The 20,810-nt window shown below is 36.5% G+C and overlaps 1 protein-coding gene across 1 annotated transcript in view; it reads left to right on the top strand.

The window, feature by feature from the left end:
- Nucleotides 1-20,810, top strand: part of zfyve26 (zinc finger, FYVE domain containing 26) — a 109,393-nt gene that overhangs the window by 970 nt on the left and 87,613 nt on the right. Inside the window, 8 exon segments of the mRNA XM_069917086.1 lie at nucleotides 945-1,219; nucleotides 3,163-3,241; nucleotides 3,354-3,443; nucleotides 3,710-4,265; nucleotides 7,272-7,402; nucleotides 10,723-10,887; nucleotides 14,612-14,700; nucleotides 18,240-18,385. Coding sequence (XP_069773187.1) covers nucleotides 1,017-1,219; nucleotides 3,163-3,241; nucleotides 3,354-3,443; nucleotides 3,710-4,265; nucleotides 7,272-7,402; nucleotides 10,723-10,887; nucleotides 14,612-14,700; nucleotides 18,240-18,385 — 1,459 coding nt within the window. The 5' untranslated portion in view covers nucleotides 945-1,016.

Here is a 20,810-nt window from a genome sequence, read left to right as displayed (position 1 = left end):
CAGGTTGAGAAATAATTTCTAAAGTTTGTTCTGGGTAAAATCCTGTTTGGTACAGTTTGTCCAGTGAGTGTCTGATGACACATTCAGTGTAGCTTAAATGCCAACTTCTTAGTTCTATTCAATTTAGTATATAGCTGCAGGTTTTGCATTTGTTTTTAAAGATCATATTAAGAGAAAATAAAATGAGGAACTTATTTTAATTTTGAGAAAAGCAGAAGTTTGGTGTGGGGAATAGTTCTCTTATTTTCAACCAGCACAAAGTATAGACTACATTCTTAAAACTCAAAATGTTCTTGTTTCAGAATGTATACTATACCTTTCTTATTTTTCATCTATTTACATATGAATGCAAGGTAATTTTGAATGCTTGGTAAAATCAAGAAGAATGGACTTCTGGAATCAGTTTCATGCTTTTAAGTCCTCACTGTGTCAGAGATGAAAATAATCAAATGATATCAATGAGAACTGAGAAAAAAATTAGAATCTCTCAGTGTTTCTCATTGTAGAAAACCTAAATAATAATGACATTTAAAACTTCAAAGACAATAAATTGGCTTTTCCTTAGTGTTATCAGTGTGAAATCAATTATTGCAACATAATACTTCCATTGTTTTGACAGACCGTTATGTTAACTTTTTCATTTCAATTTGGTACACAATGGAGTTTAATATAAAAATTTGAATTGCTTATTTCTCAAATTTCTTAATATTGGCATTCTTTCAGCAGTTATCTTTTACAGGCTTTTAAAAGAAATAGACAACAAGACAAGTAATAAATTTTAGACAAATGACTTTACTACCCTCATACTGCATGCTATCGATTGAGAAATTGAAATCAGAAAAGCAACATTTTGGTGGCTGTTTCTTTTGTGCTTGGCGTTGTCATTAACAGCAAAAGTGAATGCTATAAATCAATTGGTTTTGATGTAAATTTCTTATTTGCAGATGATGCAGCTTGAGTGCTTTTTTCAGCCTCTAGTCTATTATGAAGAATCTTAATCGAACTTTCTCACTGGGATGAGTTTTGTGGAGATGCACCCATTTGGGAGAGAGGAAGAGGATTCATTGGAGAGGTTGTTTATATTCTTCAGCGAGGAGTTGCGCCAGGGACACTGGGCCTTAGCACAAGCTTGCCTGCCCCAGTTAAGGCAGTGGAAAGGAGGTGCCGAGAAAGTAAAGGAAATCCTTCAGGCAATTGTTGTCTGTCCATACAAGTTGTTGTGAGTATATTGAAGAAATTTATTGGACCAACAAAAATTTACAATATGCTATCCAAAAATAGTGCATTCCTATGAAACCTTTTGTAAGGCAAAATGGTATAAAGCAAAGAAGCATTTATATGGAAAATAAGCTACCAAATAACACATAAAACCTAAAATACAACTTATAGTAAAAGCAGGAATAATATGATAAAAACAGCCTATATAAAGTAGAAATAATGTATGTACAGTGTAGTTTCACTTACCAGAATTGGGAAGACAGTGAGCTGAGAGGTGGTGGTGGTGATGAGTCTGAGTCATCGGAGGTTGGGGAGTACTGTTCAAAGCTATGGCAGCTTGATACTGAGTGTAGTTTTCAGGGAAGGAGCTTAGTGGCGTCGCTCTCGCTGCTCAGCGTGCCTTTTGTCGTAAAAGCGAAAATCCTCCGGATTTTTTTTGGTTAGTGAAAACACGTAGGTCTTTTGTAAAAGTGAAGTGGCATAAATTGAACTTTTGAAAAGCAGGGGATACCTGTGTAGAGAATCTACATCTTAATAGGTCTGTGCTGGAACAGATATCAAAATATCTAACATTTTACTGTAGTTTCTTTTCCTACTTTGCTCCAAATGCATATAAATATTCCACTTAAGCCATGTAGAATTTTTCACCAAAATTGTCTATTTCCAGTAGAAGTTCTGCTGGAACTTCTACAACCACAGGTTTCGCAAGATGTAATAAAGGTTGTGCATATATTCTAAATCAATTATTTCATTGGTTCTTTTAAGTGGAGCAGTTTTGTGAGATGGCTGTTACCCACAGTACTTTTCTCCTACCCTACCTTATTATGTATCAACCTCTTCATTTATTCTTTAGTACATAAATTTAGCTTTATCTTAAATTGACTTGTACATTTCTGTACAGTGGTCAATGCAACTCTATCACCACTCATACAAAAAAATGTTATTGCCTCCATTGAGCTGTGGCAAAACATTTAAAGTTCCAAAATATATTATTTTTGAAGAGATTTCTCCTGTCCTTCCTACTCATGATAATAATCGTAAATTGGTAACTCCTAATTTTGACTCCAGAAGCAGAATTTTTCCTTCTAATGTTCTACTGTTGTTTAAGAAGACAAGCCTTTCCACACAGATTTCAATCTTTGGTTTCATTTTCAGAACATTGTCTTTAAAATATTCAATAGTACCAATTATGTTGAAACAATATCCTGCATAAATGACTTAATCTTTACTCTTGAGGCCCTCTTTAATACATTTTTTATTTTTCTTCCTCCTTTGACTCCATGATCGTCTGAAGCTCAGACCTTGCGCCAAACTCCTTCCCCGCCGATCTGTCATCACAATTGCACGATCTCCAATCTGTTGCCCCATCAATGACTACCAGAGCACTAGACCCCAATTATCCAATGTGCTGCTCTATCAGGTGCCACTTTAGGCCCAGGTGCTAATCTCTCTATCTTGTCCATCGATCCACTGCAGGTACCCATTCAGTCACTGCTCCATTCTATCAGTTTTCTTTTTGGTATGTCAAATAGGTTTTTGTCATTGGGTACAATTACAATTCTCTGCTTTATGAAATTATTGATTTCTCAGTTAATGCAATTAGACAGATTCAGCAGGTCTTAGTGGACTCTGCATGCAACTGTATAAATCTGACTTTTCCAATTGAGAAGTTGTGCACACTGCCATTCTGGGTCACTAAGCAGATAATCAAAGGATTGTTTAACTTGTGTTTCACAGAGAATAAAGAAATCAGATTGATTGGCAAATTTAGCCAATAAGATAATGTTTTATTTTGTCCCAAGAAAACCTTTCATATTCTTTTGATTCACCATACTAGATATTTAAACACTGGTTTAAACAAAAAAGTGTCATAGGAATTTTGTAATAATGCATTTAATGTTCTGTTACTCGTGAAATTGATATTGAATGCTGTCTGACCGGTAGATGGGAATCAGTATCTAGTCCTCATCGACTTGCCTGGTTGTGGTTGCTGGAGCTAGAATGGTGGTGGTCACGTGATCAGGTAAGTGGATATTTCACAGATCTATGAATTTTGTGAAATCTGTTAATTTGTTTATTAATTTTATGATGCCACCTTCTTTGCATTCTAAAGCATTAATTTTGTTTTGCATCAGATATTGCTACCACCATTTGTAAGGAGAAAGATTGAATTTTTTTTGCTACTGGAACTACTACAACCACAGGTTTCGCAAGATGTAATAAAGGTTGTTCGTATATTCTAAATCAATTATTTAATTGGTTCTTTTAAGTGGAGCAGTTTTGTGAGATGGCTGTTGACTGTTATTGAAATTCATTTGTTGTTCATGCAATATAATTACAGTGTGTGAAATCAAGTAGGTAAGATGTTCCCCCGAACATTTATTGTATTGGCAAGTTGAACATCTGGTATTGCCCCTGAGGTGATATATGATTTAGTTATTAAGGGCAGATACAAACATTAAATTTTGGTAATTGTTTTTTTTCTATGCAGGAGCTCCATGATATTTTTTTGACCTGTCATAATCCTGATCTGGTGGATGGGAAGGAAGTGGACTATAGCATCCATAAACTAAGTTCTGAAGCATTCACCTCTTTATGCAACCTTTTATCTTGTAACCCTCAAGTTGTGCAAACAGTGATTGATTACCTGCTGGTAGAGAACATCAACAGTTCTGCTGTAGAATTTAATCACACATTACAGAAACTACTTGTTGACTTTCTACATTCTGCCCTCTGTTCGTTGAAAGAAGCACGCCAGGGAGAAGTCGAGAATGGATCTGAGGTGGATGTGCATGAGTGGGCCACAAACCATATTCATTCTGTCATTTCTGCGCTTACCTTTGATGTGGAAAGGCATACCTTTGAAATTCGACAGTTATGTGAGGAACTCTACAATGCATGTTGTGCCACAGAATATGGACTAAAAGAGGATCACCTACTTGGCTATATGTTGGGAAAACAGAACCAGACTCTGATCAGTTTGTATAGTGCTGTATCTATTGAAAAATGTAAAGAGAAATTAGTAGCACAAATCACACCTGAAATAGGTAACTTTTCATTATCCTTCTGATGCTCACTTACGAAAATGACTGGATTTTCATTTCCTTTATTCCTATTTAAGTTAATGGTCTACATTTGGAAAATTTTCTTTAATGTTACCTCTAATCCCTTTCTATTTTGATTGTGAGTGTTAGCAGCTCAGTTATGCTTTGCCCAAGTGGTTATTCTTTAAGTTATTAGGTTATGGAAATAACAGACCTCCTTCTAGAACTAAATAACATCCTTGGGTATACTTTTCCAGCAACAGACATTTAGCAATGGAAGGTTTGGGAATAAGCTGCATTGTTTTGTTTAAATATTTTGATTAATGTTTTTAATTATTTTTGTGTTTTTAGTTGATGTTATTTTTTTAAACATTTTAATAAGTTAAAGAATTATTTGATTTTTTTTCCCAGTAGCTTTTCCAGAGAAGTCTTTCTAAAAATATTTGTGGGGGAATTAATTGAGACCCTGCCACTGATCATTCTAAAATATATATGGTATTTTCCTGTGCAACTAAAGCATGATCACCAGAAATTACAATATTCGAGGTGTGCCTCAGCTAGGATTTCCACAGATGGTGTCAGGTTTGCTGAGTACAAGATGTAGGAGCAGAAGTAGGCTGATTGGCCCATCGAACCTACTCTGCCATTCTATCATGTACTGATCCATCCTCCCACTCAGCCCCACTTCCCATAACCCACGAGACCCTGGCTAATCAAATACCTGTCAATCTCTACCTTAAATACACCTGACGACCTCGCTTCTACTGCCACCTGTGGCAACAAGTTCCACAGACTCACAACCCTCATCTCTGTTTTAAATTGATGCTCTTTTATCCTGACGCTGTGCCCTCTTGTCCTGGTCTACCCTACCAGAGGAAATAACCTTGCCACATCTACCCTGTCCAGGCCTTTTAGCATTCAAAATGCCTCTGTGAGGTACCCCCTCATCCTTCTGTATGCCAATGAGTACAGTCCAAGAGATGAAAAGCGTTGCTCATATGCTAACCCTTTCATTCCTGGTTTTTGTTTTTAAACCAACAGATCCAATTTAAACACATTTATTGACAGCTGATTAAAATCAACCAACTTGCCCTTGACCGAAGGGCTTATTTCATCCATTATTTTGATATTGAAAGAACAGAATTTCATAATGGGGGCTGTGCCATTCTTTACTATGAACAATGACTATCTAGTATTCTGCCATTTAATTTTCATTTGTCAATAGATGCCAGTAAATCAAAATTTGAGGCCTGAAAAATACTCTAAACTTTATCTCGGATGTACAGTAAAATCCTTGTTATCTGGAATTCAAGCAACCAGCAGCCTCAAACAACTAGCAAAAAAAATTGCAGAAAATACATAAGGAAAAAAAAAGAAAGTTTAAAATTGGCACCTCCTCGTGGTTAATTCACCAATTACACAACATGCAGTCTCAAACAACTGGCAAATTCACTTATCTAGCATCTACCAATCCCCATAGGTGCCAGATACTGGGGATTTTTTACTGTATATCAAAATAAATCATGAAATTATACAGTTTAAAATTTATTATATTGAGTAAGGTATTTTATAATTATTTTAAGTATTTTAATTTTCTAGGCCTTCCTTTTTTAAAAAAAAATATTGTTCAGTATCCTTGGCAGGAATTCTTCTGAATGAAGGAGTGAGTCAAAGTTATAGTAAGTTTTTAATGCGATTTTAGATGCTCCTTTCAAGTTTGTAATTGGAAGGTACTTCAAAGCAAGTGGATGATGGAGTGTGTTTGTGAGAGATTAACAACTTGACCTCAAGTTTGTTTTAATTTTGAAAGGAGTATCAATTTTAAAACGCTTATTCAAGATATGGAATGGAATTCATATACAAAGAGGAATTAAGAACTACCAAATAGCTAAGATGATGTTACTTTAAATAATCCTTTCTTTGATATCTGGCACAATAATGGGATAAAAGATTGTTTCTTAGGTTCTTTTTTTCTTGACTTTTGAACAAATGAAAGAGAAATGCAATATACCAAATAAAACTATTTTCTCAACCTATCAGCTTAAATCATTTTTAAAAATTAGACGTGAAATTTGACTTTGAGAACAGGACCCATTTGAGTAATAATTCATACATTTATTGAGAAATTTATTACTAATATGTATATACAATTACAAGACACAAAAACAGAAAAAGGAATTCTAAAGTCACCAAAAAAAATGGGAAAAAGATAAAATATACAAATTCATGATGAGGCCTGTTCAAGATTGTACCAGGGGAGTGTATCCAATACAATTAGTGTTAGATATCATATGGTACTATATAATTTTTTTTTACACCAATTCTGTATAAATTACATGGACTTAATTCAAATTGTTCAGACAAATGTTTCAGATGTAACAAAGAAACAGGAACCTTATTACATGCAGTTTGGTCTTGTGAAAAAATGGGAACATTTTGTGAAGATTTGAATATATTTTTTGGGACAAATTATAAAGATACAGATTCCAAAATATCCCAGAATATTTTGCTTGGTGATTTATATGACATTGATACTAAATTGAAGTTAGACAAATATCAATGAAAATTTTTGAGTGTAGCAATAGCAGTGGCATGGAAATGTATAGCAGTAACATGGAAGTCAGATAATTTTATAAGGTTGGATAGATGGAGTACAAAAATTCAGAATTGTATACCATTGGAAAAGATTACATAATTTAAGGAATCAACCTGAGAATTTTTTAAAATGATTTGGAAACCATATATGGATTTTATAGTAAGAGTCCATCCACATTGTCCATATCACCCACTCCTTCCACTTAATATGTACAGCATATGTTAGGAATATATGAATAGTGAGTGATAAATAAATTCAGGTGTTTCCTCTTGTTTTTTGGGGGAGTGGGATAAAAGGAAAAATATAATTTTGTATTGTTACATGATGAAGAATTTATATGTACGTATTGATGCAAATGAAAAATAAAATTTTCAAAAAAAATGTTTTAATTTGGCAATTTTTTTTTAACACAGCTTCGTTTGAACTGTCTGAACCTGAAAAGGTTGTACTGGCATTGTTTACAGACTCCGAGGAACCTAATGTCTGGAGGGCAGTGTATTTCGACAGCACAAGCCATAGTAAGCACTATCTGGAGCAGGTTCTGGTATGTAGGAAGTACTGATACCAGTTTTCACATTAATTGCAAATTCTTAAGCACTTTCTAATTATTTTAATCTAATTTCAACATATTCTGGGTAAGCAAAAAGGTAGAGGGAACATCAGCTCTGTCCTTTCTGTTTCATTTTAATTGAGTCTGCACAGTATTGGGAATCTTTTATTTAAAAACTGGATACAAAAATAGTTGAGACTGTTGGGAAGTAATGTTATAAATTTGACTTCTACCTTCCATCTTTGTTATATATTTTTGCAAGTGACCCCTGAACAAGATTTTTGGCAGTTGTTTTATAAGACTTCATAAAGTTTTCACTTAATCTGGTTTAGACTGGCTTCAATTCTTTCTCAGATTTTGGATTTATTATGACTGTTAGGCCATTGGATTATAATGCAAATTTGTAGTCTACAAGTTGTAAATGGATTATGATCAGTTGAGCATTTTACATCTATTTAGGCCAAGTCAGGTTCATTATTCAGCCAAATCCAATACCAGTCTTTGTCCAATAGCCCTTTGTAGTTAAACTGAAATCAAATCAGTATTCAGCCTAACATCAATTATTGTGTGTGGAAGGGAATTTGAAACTTTTTGTACCCTTTACTTCACTTCTGAAATCCTTTGTCTATTTCTGTCTCCTTGTTCAAATACCTGGAACAGCAGGAGATTTCTTTTCATTTCAAATACTTAATTCTCATATTGATATGAACCTGTCAGCATTTCTCAGCATGAAGCTTTCACTGGTTTTGTGATTACCATGCAGATCTTGGGCGACTCTGCAAGCATTTTCCAGGCAATGGAATAGTTTGCAATGATTCCCAGCATTTATACTGGGGAATCTTTTCTCAGATCCTCTTGCCAAATTAGACATGATTGAATCCATTTATTTGAATGGGGTTATGAAGTTTTGGGAATAAGCTGCATTGTTTTGTTTAAATATTTTGATTAATGTTTTAAATTATTTTTGTGTTTTTAGTTGATGTTTTTTTTTAAACATTTTAATAAGTTAAAGAATTATTTGATTTTTTTTCCCAGTAGCTTTTCCAGAGAAGTCTTTCTGAAAAATTTGTGGGGGAATAAATTGTTAAGTTGTCATAGAGACCCTGCCACTAATCATTCTAGTATATATGGTATTTTCCTGTGCAACTAAAGCATGATCACCAGAAATTACAATATTCGAGGTGTGCCTCAGCTAGGATTTCTACAGATGGTGTCAGGTTTGCTGAGTACAAGATGTAGGAGCAGAAGTAGGCTGATTGGCCCATCGAACCTACTCTGCCATTCTATCATGTACTGATCCATCCTCCCACTCAGCCCCACTTCCCATAACCCACGAGACCCTGGCTAATCAAATACCTGTCAATCTCTACCTTAAATACACCTGACGACCTCGCTTCTACTGCCACCTGTGGCAACAAGTTCCACAGACTCACAACCCTCATCTCTGTTTTAAATTGATGCTCTTTTATCCTGACGTTGTGCCCTCTTGACCTGGTCTACCCTACCAGAGGAAACAACCTTGCCACATCTACCCTGTCCAGGCCTTTTAGCATTCAAAATGCCTCTGTGAGGTACCCCCTCATCCTTCTGTATGCCAATGAGTACAGTCCAAGAGATGAAAAGCGTTGCTCATATGCTAACCCTTTCATTCCTGGTATAATTCTAGTAAATCTCTGAAGCCTCTCCAATGCCAGCACGTCTTTTCTCAATACAGCACCCAAAACTGTACACCGTACTCCATGAGAAATGAATGCCAAACATTTCATTTGCCTTCTTCACCACTAACTCCATCTGGCAGTTAACCTGTTTTTTATTTTCTGCAAATTTAACCACAAAGCTATCTATTCCATAATCCAAATCATTTATTTACAATGTTAAAAAGAAACAGCCCCAATACCAAACCCTGCAGGACACCACTGTTAAATGGTAGCCAACCAGAATAGGATCCCTTTATTCCCACTGTTTTCTGATCAGCTAATGCTCTACTCATGCTAGAATCCTTACTGTAATTCCAAGGGCTCTCATCTTGTTTAGCAGCCTCATGTGTGACTTTTTTGGAATTTTCTGTTTTGTTCAGAGTTCTACCCTATCCAATATTTTGTTCCATATAGTCAAACAATTCTAATTATTCGGAGGGATAAGGCTAGCTGTTAATTTTCATTTTGCTTTTTTGTATCTGACTGATATTTGAATGTATAAGGGATCAAGTTACCTTTAAATTTCCAATACACCTAGCTTTTCACCATTGAGGAAACAATTGGATCTACCCTTTTTAAGCACACAGTGGCTAATATGGTTGTCTATGTTGAAATATGTTTGCTACCATTTCCCTATCCATTAATGGCTCCTAATGTACCTCACCCAGTTATCCTGCTTAAAGAGTAGTCTGGCAATACTGAGAGTTTTGCTATGCTTTGGGGTCTTCTTTCCCACTGATCAGTCCCTCCAGCAGATTGTTTTTCTTTGTTTCAAATCATGTTTGCTTCTGATGAACAGCATTCACTTAGTTTGCTGAGCAGAGTCTACATCATTTCTGCTTCCTTAGGTAGACTTTAAAACATTCAACCTTTTCAAGGTGGTGGAGGTGTCTAGAACAATAGGGGCATTTAAGAGACTCTTAGACAGTAACATGGATGAAAGAAAAAGAGGATTATGAATTAGGGAGGGTTTAATTTTTTGGTGTAGGTATATCTAGGTAGGCACAACATCATGGGCTGAAGGGCCTGTACTGTGCTGTAATATTTTATGTTCAAAATAGTAAAACTGCTGTTGATATTGTGTTATATTTTATCTGTCAGGATCATTTATAATTCAGATGCTTTCTCAGATTCAGGTGGGAGTAGTTGCTGTAATTTACTACTGATAGTTTTCTTAACAAAACAGTGCAATTCTAACTTAAATTGTGTTATTTTAGAGTAAAAAAAGCATTGAAAATATAGTCTACAAAAGTAATTGTTCACAAAAGTAGAGGGGTTAATTCCTTATAAAGATGACATTGTATTCATTACAACTTTTGATCAAAATAAGATAAAATTGAATGGAATTCTTTAATACTCTATTGACTAGTATGCCTGAAGTGAAGGGGAATTTCATTTTCAGGCATCCATTTACTCCAGTAGTCATACTATTTTTGTGAACAATGTCTCATTTTCCCTCTCTCCCAGCTCCAAAAGATAGCAAAAGTAGAACAGCAGTAATTTCAACCTCTTGCAGGATGAACCTTTTTGGTTTAAGAAATCATGCTTTAAACTAGAATGAGAGAGGTCACTGAATGATCATTTTAAAGATGTTTGCTGTCTCATTTTTTTTGGTAGGTTACTTCCCTGCAGTTCATAAAGCAGGAAGAATACAGCACTTTAAGTAAATTGCTGAAGAAAACATTTCAGCCCTTTTCACGTCTTTTGGTGTTACTGGGATGGACTTACTGTCAGAGTTTGGAATCCGCTCAGACCCTTCTGCAAACTCTTCATGAAAACAAGGTACTGTTAAAGTTGTAGCAGAATCCTGAGTTAATTCGTCAGTATGATTTCATAGTTACTCGTTAAGATTGAAGCAATCAATAATTCAAGAAGATTACTGATGTAAATAAGGTCATAAGCGAAAGATCTGATCTGATTTAATAGCAAGGATGGTAAAATATGGCAACATAATGATAAATACAAAAGGCTGCAGACATTGAGATTGTGGTGCAATACACAAAAGTGCTAGAGAAACTCAGCAGGTCCTGCAGCGCCTATAGGAATCAAAGGGATATATTCAACATTTCAGGCTTGAGCCCCTTATCAAAGTTGGAGGTGGGGGAAGGAGGGAAGGGGTAGGGGGAGGAGCACAGTCCAACAGGCAAGAAGTTGTTGCCTTTTGAACCTTTTAGTTGGCTATGCGAAACAATCTACGCTACAAGCAGTCGTAGACAAGGCACCTCAACTCTTCTGCTATATTGATGATTACCTTGGTGCTGCCTCATGCACCCATAATGAACTCATCAACTTTATCCACTTTGCTGCTAACTTTCACCCGGTCCTCAAATTCACGGCCCATCTCTGGCAACTCTTTCCCCTTTCTCAAGAGCTCTGTCTCCATTTCAGGAGACAATCTCGACAGATATCTTCGAAAAACCCACCAACTTACCTTACCTGTCCCCCTGTAAGGATTAAATTTCTTTCTCTCAATTCTTCCATCTCGTTTTCCATTCCAGAACATCAATATGCCTTCCTTCTTCAGAAATTGTATCTTCCCTTCCACTGCCAGCGTCCCAGCCCTTAGCTGTATCTGCTCTGGCCCCGTCTGCCTCTTGACACAACAAGGACAGGATTCCCCTTGACCTCATCTACCAACAACCCTCCAGCCTCTGCATCTACCATAGTATCTTCCACAACCTGCAATGCTACAGCATCACACAACACATTTTCCCCTCTCCGCTTTCCAGAGGGAACACTCCCTCCATGACTCCCTTTTCCATACCCACCAGTTTCCCCCTTGGCACCTACCCCTGTGACCATAGGAAATTCTACACTTGCACCCACACCTCCTCCCTCTGATCATTTGGTGCCCCAAACACTTAATTGCGAATCGTCAGGGGTCATCTACTGTATCCAATGCTCCTTTTGTGGCTGCCTTTACATCAGAGAGACTGCACGCAGTGTGGGAGTCTGTTTCGTTGAGCATCTTTGCTCTGTCCAATGCAATAATGGGGACCTACCAGCAGCCAGCCATTTCATTTCCACACCCCATTCCCGCATCGACATGTCTGTCCATGATTTAATACACTGCCAAACTGACCAAGACCACTGCAATTTGGAGGAATGATGAAGATGGCAAAAACATCAATTTCTCAGTTTCTGTCAGACCCCTCCCCCGTTTCTCTCTCTTACCCTATCTCTCAGTGTCCTCTCGTCCAACTCCTCACATCTTTCCCATTCTATTCCGAGAAGAACGTTCCCTCTCCCATTACCCAAGCTTTTTTAAAAAATCTTCTGCCCTCCTACCCTTATCCACCGATGATGTCCTGGCCTTTTGGCTTGTTCTCCTACCCTTTCTCTCCCCCCAACTTTCTGCTCATAACTTGATAAAGGGCTCAGGCCCGAAATGTTGGTTATATTCCCTTTGCTTCCGTTAGGTGCTGCATGACCTGCTGAGCTTCTCCAGTATTTTTGTGCAGTGCATCATAATGCTAAAGTTTTACTTTCCTGAAATGAACAATGTCATTTTTGTATCATAAACATGAGAATATCTCTACTCCAGTAGCTGCCGAGTTCTAGATTGGATTATTCATTGAATTTGAATGCCAGCTGAGAGCACTTGGCATTTAAAAAATTACAAGCTGTTCTATCTTTTGCAGCTTTTAAGAGTTTTGGTTAATTAAGTAAGGATTGATGCATCTGATGATGAAGCAGCTTTGATATTTAGGGGACCTGGAATCATCACATTTTGGAAACTTAGAACTGAAGAAGTAAATTCAGCCTGCCACTACTTGTGGTAGCTGATTTATTTCACACCTTGAGTGTTTATCCTGAAGTTCGTTTATTGTCACAAGTACCAAAATGCAGTGTAGAATTTGTTTTGCAAGTCAACTAATTAGCCATCTCATACACAGTACAACAAGTAAAATATAGTACAGAAGTGCAGGACGACAGAGAGGGATCAGTTGGTATGGAGCAAAGGCAACATAATTTTACTTTAAGGTTCATTCAGGAGTCAGATTATTGGTGGGGAACAAATGGTCCTTAAATCAGATGGAATGTAATCTCATACTAGTGAATCTACTTCCTGTTGGGAGGGGTGTGGGCATGAAGAGATTGTGTCTGGGATGAGAGGAGTCTTCTAAAATGTTGGCTGCTTTTCCAAGGTGGAAAGTAGATGGAGTTGATGGATTATATTATGATAACTTAAATTGTTCATAACCCTCTGCAGTTTCTTGAGGTCTTTGGGAGAGCAGTTCCCATACTACACAGTGTTCCACTCTGATAGGATGCTTTAATTGAGAAATCACTGGAGCTATTTATTCCTTGGAATGTAAAGCTTTCTACTTTCTCCGCCTCAATAGTGTTGATGTGGACAGTGAGAGTTTCACCACCTCTTCCAGAAGTCCAAGATGTGCTGACATAGTGGGCCAGGGGAGAAATGAGATGAGATACTGGAATCAAGCCACTAGTTGGTCTATCTCCCTTTGTTAGAGTGAAAGTGCAGACATTGTGATTGTAGTGAGAACACAGAAATGCTGGAGGAACTCGTCAGTTTCAGAGTCTGTAGGAGGTAAAGATATATTACTTATGTTTTGGGCCTGAGCCCTTCCACAAAATGAGTGAAAAAGATGATGTCAATGTTTGAGAATTTGCATACATGGATGCCAAAGTCTCTCCTTCCAATATTGGTAATTTTGAAGTGGAGTACAGCCCATTGATCAAAACAAACAGGGTTTTATTAAAGTTGGAGCAGTCTTGAGGGATCTTAGATTATTTTCCAGATTGTATTCTTGATGTTGGTTTTCCATGGTTGTCCTCCCAAAGTGCATTGCTTAATACCTCTCTGAAAAGCATTTCATTATTCACCCTCCTTCTGTGCAGATCTTGGCAAGTGTCAAGGTCGTTTATGACTCAGCACCTTTCTCTCCTCCAAGTTACAGTGCTCTGAGCTCAAACCTCATTCCAAAAACTTGAACATGGATCTAGGCTGGCATTTCATGGATAAAGTCCACTTTTAGAAATGCTGACTTTCCTAACATGTGAAACCGAGGCCCTGTCTTCACATCAAGTTGGATACAAAGGAAGCAATAGAACTATTAGGAGTAGGCGAGTTTTCCCAATGTGCTGGCCAATAAAATTTATTTTCAATTACAATACTATTTTGTGTATAATGAAAATGCTATTTCCTTTTTTTTTACAACCGTAAATATACTTTATTTGATCAGAACACAATTTGGGATGATGTGAACAGAAAATTTGCCATAGAATTAGAATATCATCTTTTAAGACTTGTATGTTGTTAAAATTGTCCATTTCTTTCATCTCAACATTGCAAATTAGAAACCATCTTCATTGTGTGGAAAAATTGAGTGAAGCAAATACAAATCTGATCAAAAATTATGGTAACTTCAGACTTGGTTTCTACCCTGAATGATTTGAAGGCAACATATTGCTAATAATAGTGCAGGTTTGTAAATGAACACGATTTCTGCTGCTCACGTACACTTTAATGTTCTTTTAGGATTTATGCTGTGATGCTGTATTGTTCAACTTCTGTTGTGGACTGTCTTCTCATATTGAGGTACTTGAGTGGTGTTCGAAACAAAACAGGTAAAGACTTCAGTGTAATTATTTCCCCATTCATTGTAACATGCTACTCCTGGTGTTTGACTAGAATACCAGCCTTGCATTATTTCAAGTAATTCTTTTCACATTCTGAAAAAGGTAAATGTGTTAATTATTGGCTGGTAAACTTATTTTGGTTGGACAGGTGGTTCATCTTTGCTGTGCTGCGTGACCTGACTAAGAGGATGGTGTTCAGTTTTCGTGCCACAGGATAGGGCACTGTAGGGAAATCAATCAGCAAGATATTTTCATAGAACACTACAGCACAGAAAACAGGCCATTCAGCCCATCTAGTCTGTGCCAACCATTCACCCATGTCCCACTGACCTGGTCCCATTTCATAACCCTCCATGTACATCTCCAATTTATTCTTAAAACACACGATTGAGCCCACATTTACCACATCAGATGGCAGCTCATTCCAAACTCCCACCTCTGAGTGAAGAACTTCCCCCTAATGTTCCCCTAAACCTTTCCCCCTTCATCTTAAGACTATGACGACTTGTATTTATCTCCCCCAATCTGTGGAAATAGTCTATTCACATCTACTCTGCCTATTTCTCTCAGAATTTGTAAATCTTTATCAAATCTCCCTTTTTTTCTCCAAGGAATAAAGTCCTAATCCATCACTCAATTCCTGAAGACTTGACAACATCCTAGAAAATCTCTGTACTCTTTCAATCTTATTGATAGCCTTCCTGTAGTTAGGTGCCCAGAACTTACCCAAGTTGTCATGACCCTGGTACTTTTTCCAAAACCCTTGTAGGAGGTGCAACACTTGCTCTTACTCCTCTTCCCTCAGTACCATCCAGTGACCTATACAGCTCCTCAGTTATTTTTAATTTTTAAAAAAATTTTCACACTGTGAACCATATCGATCAAAATACATACAAACATTTCCCTCTTAAATATACACAGTGGCATTTTCTCCCCTTTTTTCCCCTCCTACTTTCCCTCCCCCCTCCAAACCCATTAAACGTTCAACATATACAATACAATAAAACCCTTAATGTCATCACACAATGAAAATAAACAAGAAAAATGTGTCATCTACTGTTACACACTGGATCAGGTCATTTTGTCGTCTTATCATTTTAGGGGGTGGAGGTCAGAGGCAAGCCCTCTCTGTTATGTTCCATGTATGGCTCCCAAATTTGTTCAAATAATATGACTTTATTTTTTAAATTATATATTATTTTTTCCCAATGGAATACATTTATTCATTTCCATGTACCATTGCTGTACTCTCAGGCTTTCTTCTGATTTCCAAGTTGACATTATACAATTTTTTGCTACAGCTAAGGCTATCATAATAAATCTTGCCCTTCATCCAGTTTGAGGCCTAATTCTTTACTTCTTATATTACTTAGAAGAAAGATCTCTGGATTTTTTGGTATGTTGCTTTTTGTGATTTTATTTAATACCTGATTTAGATCTTCCCAAAACTTTTTCACTTTCTCACATGCCCAAATTGGATGTACTGTTGTTCCCATTTCCTTCTTACAGCGAAAACATCTATCTGATCATGTTGGATCTCATTTTTTTAAACTTCTGGGGCGTAATATATAACCTGTGTAACCAGTTATACTGTATCATACGTAACCTTGTGTCTATTATATTGTTCATCGTTCCAGAGCATAACTTTTCCCATGTTTCATTTTTTAATCTTTGTTTAAATCTTTTTCCCACTTTTGTTTGGGTTTATAGCTTATTTCATCATTTTCCTCATCTTTCAGCTTGATATACATGTTTGTTATAAATCTTATTATCATTGTGTCTGTAATCACATATTCAAAGCTGCTTCCTTCTAGTAATCTCAGTCTGTTTCCCAGTTTATCCTTTAAGTAGGCTTTCAGTTGATGGTATGCAAACATTGTACCATGAGTTATTCCTTATTTGTACTTCATTTGTTCAAATGTTAATAAATTATTTCCCAAAAAACAATTTTCTATTCTTTTAATTCCTTTTCTCTCCCATTCTCTAAAGGAAAGGTTATCTATTGTAAAAAAGGATTAGTTGATTTTGCATCAATAATAATTTTGGTAGTTCGTAATTTGTTTTTTTCCTTTCTAAATGAATCTTCTTCCCTATATTGAGTAAATGATGCAATACTGGTGAGCTTTTATATCATATCAGCTTTTCATCCCACTTATAAAATATATGTTCTGGTACTTGCTCCCCTATTTTATCTAGCTCTATCTTAGTCCAATCTGGTTTTTCCCTTGTCTGATAATAAAAATCTGATAAATACCTTAATTGTGCTGCTCTATAATAATTTTTCAAGTTTGGTAACTGCAAACCCAGCTCCTCAGGTTGAGGGAGAGATTTAGGTGCACCTCCTCCATCCTCATCTATTGCATTCAATGCTCCCATTGTGACATTCTCTACAGTATATCAGTGAAACTAAGTGCAAATTTGAAGACCATTTTGCAGAGCACTGAACCCTGTTTGCAATGGTCATCCAGAAATCCCAGTTGCATGCCATTTCAACCTCTTTTCCTATTCCCACACTGACCTGCCCGTTCTTGGCGTTCTCCACTGTCAAAGTGAAGCCCAATATAAACTAGAGAAACAAGCCTCGTATTCTGCCCGGGCAGTCAACTGCTTAATGGTACGAACATTGAATTTTTCAATTTTAGGCCACATCTCCACTCTCTTTTTACTCAATTCTTTCCCACCCAGCCATCTGCTCCTTCTTGTCTCCCCATCTCTCTCTGGTTTCATTCTCTTCCACACACATTTCCTTCCACAGGATTTTTCCTCTCTTTCCAGTCCCCATTTGGTTCCAGCTCTTTGCATTTGTCCTTCAGTTCTTATTATAACTGTTGTCTCCTCTTCTTATCAGATTTCAGCACCAGTAGCCTTTGTCTCCACTTGGATGACTTATCTTCCTCCACCTGATACATTTTTCTCTTTCCTCTCTCCCCACACTTTGTCTGGCCCCTGTCAGTCAACTACCTCTGTTTGTAATCCTTCACTTTCCCAAATTCATCATTCCCCTAATGGCCTCTGTCCAGTTCCTCCCACCCTATCCTCATTATACTGGCTATCTCCCCTCTGTACTCTTGTTGAAAGGTTACAGCCCAAAAACATTGACCATTCTTTTTCTCCCTCTGATGCTGCTCAACCTGCTGAGTTTCTCCATGTTGTTCCATCAGTAAAATATTCTTGTGGGTCTATGACTAACACTCCTGGTCCCAGTGAAGGTAGAATCTTTTTTGGCACAGGGGGTCTTTTTTCCTTCTCTGGCCATTTTCCTTAAAATTACAGCTACTGTTCTATGTGCATTCTTTTATCCCAAGTGTCATACTTTAATAAAGCTACTGTAACCTTCAGATTGCTTACGGGCTGAGACTTGGAAACAAAGACATTTATACAACCACAGGATAGTTTGGTACAGATGGCAAATTCAACACTCCCATTTTAGGGCTTGTATCCCAGACAAAGTTAAATTGATCTGATTGTTTGATTAGCAAAGGTGCATTTTGATTTGTGTTCCTGTTTTTTTTAAAAAAAATTATTAGAAACCACATTCCTGAGAAGAATTTTACTCAGCATTTGCAAAGTTTGGATTGCCATACTGCTTTGTATAGCCTACATCACTTTACCAACCTACCTGCACTGAAAGCGGAAGAAGTAATTGATTTACTCCATAAACAAGCTACTAATGGCAAGTGTGTTGTTAATTATTTTGAATTAGTAAAATTCATTTCTGTTTTGCTAACTTTAAAAAAAAATTGGGAAAAACCAGCATGTGAGGCAACAGGTATGGCAAGAAAAAAAGTTAATGCTTCAGGACAATAATTTAACAGCTGGGAATAGTTAGAGATTTATTGCTTTTAGGATGCAGAGGTAATGGCGAGGAGAAGCAAAATGGAAGATCTGTGAAGGTGTGGAAGATGGAAGAGACAATAGGAATGATAATGTAATTACCAGAAGCTGAGTGAAGTGTAAATAATTACCTTAAATTGTTGAAAGAATGCTGGAAATATGCATTAAAAATTGATGGAACTTTTCAGTACCTGACTTTGTTGAATACAGTTAACATTTACATTATTTCAATATAGCACCACATAAGCTCAAAACAACATGATGCAGCCTTCGGAACTGAAAGCAGAATTAATTAATTTCACATGATATTCATTGTTCCAGATTTCTGAAATGATTTCAGCTAATCATTCTGCATTGACATCATTTCAGTTTATTTTTGCATTTTCACACCATTACAACTTGACTGTGTAATCTGCCCACATAATTATAGTCTTTCCTTTCTTTCCTCCATCTTAACATCTCTAACTATATTCACAATTCTGATGAAAGCTTGAGCTTTGAATGTTGGCTCTCATCTCCCTGGATGTTGTCAGTCTTCACTAAGATTTATTGTCATTTTTGTTTATCACACAATTGCAGCATTTGCAACAATTGTCTGTTGAAATTTGAAGAGGGAAAATTTGCATGAACGAGCTAAAATATTTTTTGGGGAAATTGAACAGATTTTTATCTTTTTAATCTGATGTTCTTAACTGTTTCGCTCTTAGAACATAGAAGCACATGAACAGCCCCTTTGACCCATGCGTTGTTCAAATCAAACTAAAATTCTGCTGCTTGCAAAGTAGATCCTGTTCATTTTAATGTGTTCTATCCAAAAACCTCTTAAATGCAACTATTAGATTTGCTTCCATCATGACTCCTGGAAGCCTATTCCAGGCACCTACCACTGCAGATCTTCCCAAAACTTCCTTCCCATCATCTTAAATGATGTCTTCCAGTGTGTGACATTTTTACCCTGAGGAAAACATTCTTTTAAAAGTATTTTTATTGAGTTTAACATACAAATCCTACCTACAAAGTCTCTAATAAGACAAATAACAGGTCATATCATATTCACATCACAAATTAATATGAATGTAAATCAAAAAACCTATCCATATTTGTTTATTTAACAATATTTCTTAAAAATAATTATGGATAGAAACTAAGTAAACTACATTAGACAATCACTTGGTCTAAACAAAAGGTAAATTCTGTCTAATTATATGATCTATGGAAATCATAACTAAACCAAGTTAATCTAAAGAAAAATCAAAAACCCCAAATCTAAATCCCCTCCCTCGAAACAAGGTTGCCTTATTAAAATGGATGCAAAAATATGGATCAAATAGCAACCTTCAGAAACTAGACAGAGAAACTTCTCAAATAGGATTTGATGAATGGGCCCTTCATCTTTTCAAATTGAAACTTTCTATCTTTAATATTTTACCTAATTTTCTCCAAACTTAAGTAGGAGCCTCTGTGTATGAGTAGGTGACGAGTTACCATTCCATTTCAATAACATTGCTCATCCAGCTATCAACATGATGAAAGCTAAAACTTTCCCTTGGGATGCGGACAAAGGTATATCCAGTTATTGAGAAAAACCAATCAAAGGCAATTAAAGGGCATGGCTCTATTTTGAACTTAAAAATTGTTGATACAGTTTGGAAAATGTTTTCCCAAAATCTTCCTAAATTCGGGCATTCCCAAAACATATGAATCAAGAAAGCTTCAAAAATTTTACACTTCTCACATAATGGATCAACATCTGCATAAAAATGAGATAATTTGAGTTTGGACGTATGTATTCTATGTACCACCTTAAATTGTAATAAACAATCCCTTGTACAAAATGAGGATTCATTAATCAAGCTAAGAGCAGAGTACCAATCTTCATCTGAAAATGTTATATTCAAATCACGTTCCCAATTATTTTTAATCCCAGCCATTAAAGCTCATCTTAAATCCAATAAGGTTCTGAAGGTCCACTCTATCAGAGCCTCTCAGGATTTTGTCTCCCTTCAGCCTCCTAGGCTACAGAGACCAGTTTGTCCAATCTCTCCATAGCTCACAACCTCTAAAACACAAAATATTCTGATAAACCTCTTCGGTACCCCTTCCAAGTCTTCATATCCTTTCTGTAATGGATGAACAGATTTTTATACAATATTCCAAGGGGAGCCCAACCAAAATTTTATAGACCTACAACACGACTTCCTTACTTTTATACAGACAAGCATTCCATATACATTCTTCACCATCCTATCTACTTGTTTGGCCAC

Source organism: Narcine bancroftii, chromosome 2 (genome assembly GCF_036971445.1).
Source record: "Narcine bancroftii isolate sNarBan1 chromosome 2, sNarBan1.hap1, whole genome shotgun sequence".
NCBI classification, from domain to species: Eukaryota; Metazoa; Chordata; class Chondrichthyes; order Torpediniformes; family Narcinidae; genus Narcine; species Narcine bancroftii.
This window is presented reverse-complemented; position numbering and strand designations above follow the sequence as displayed.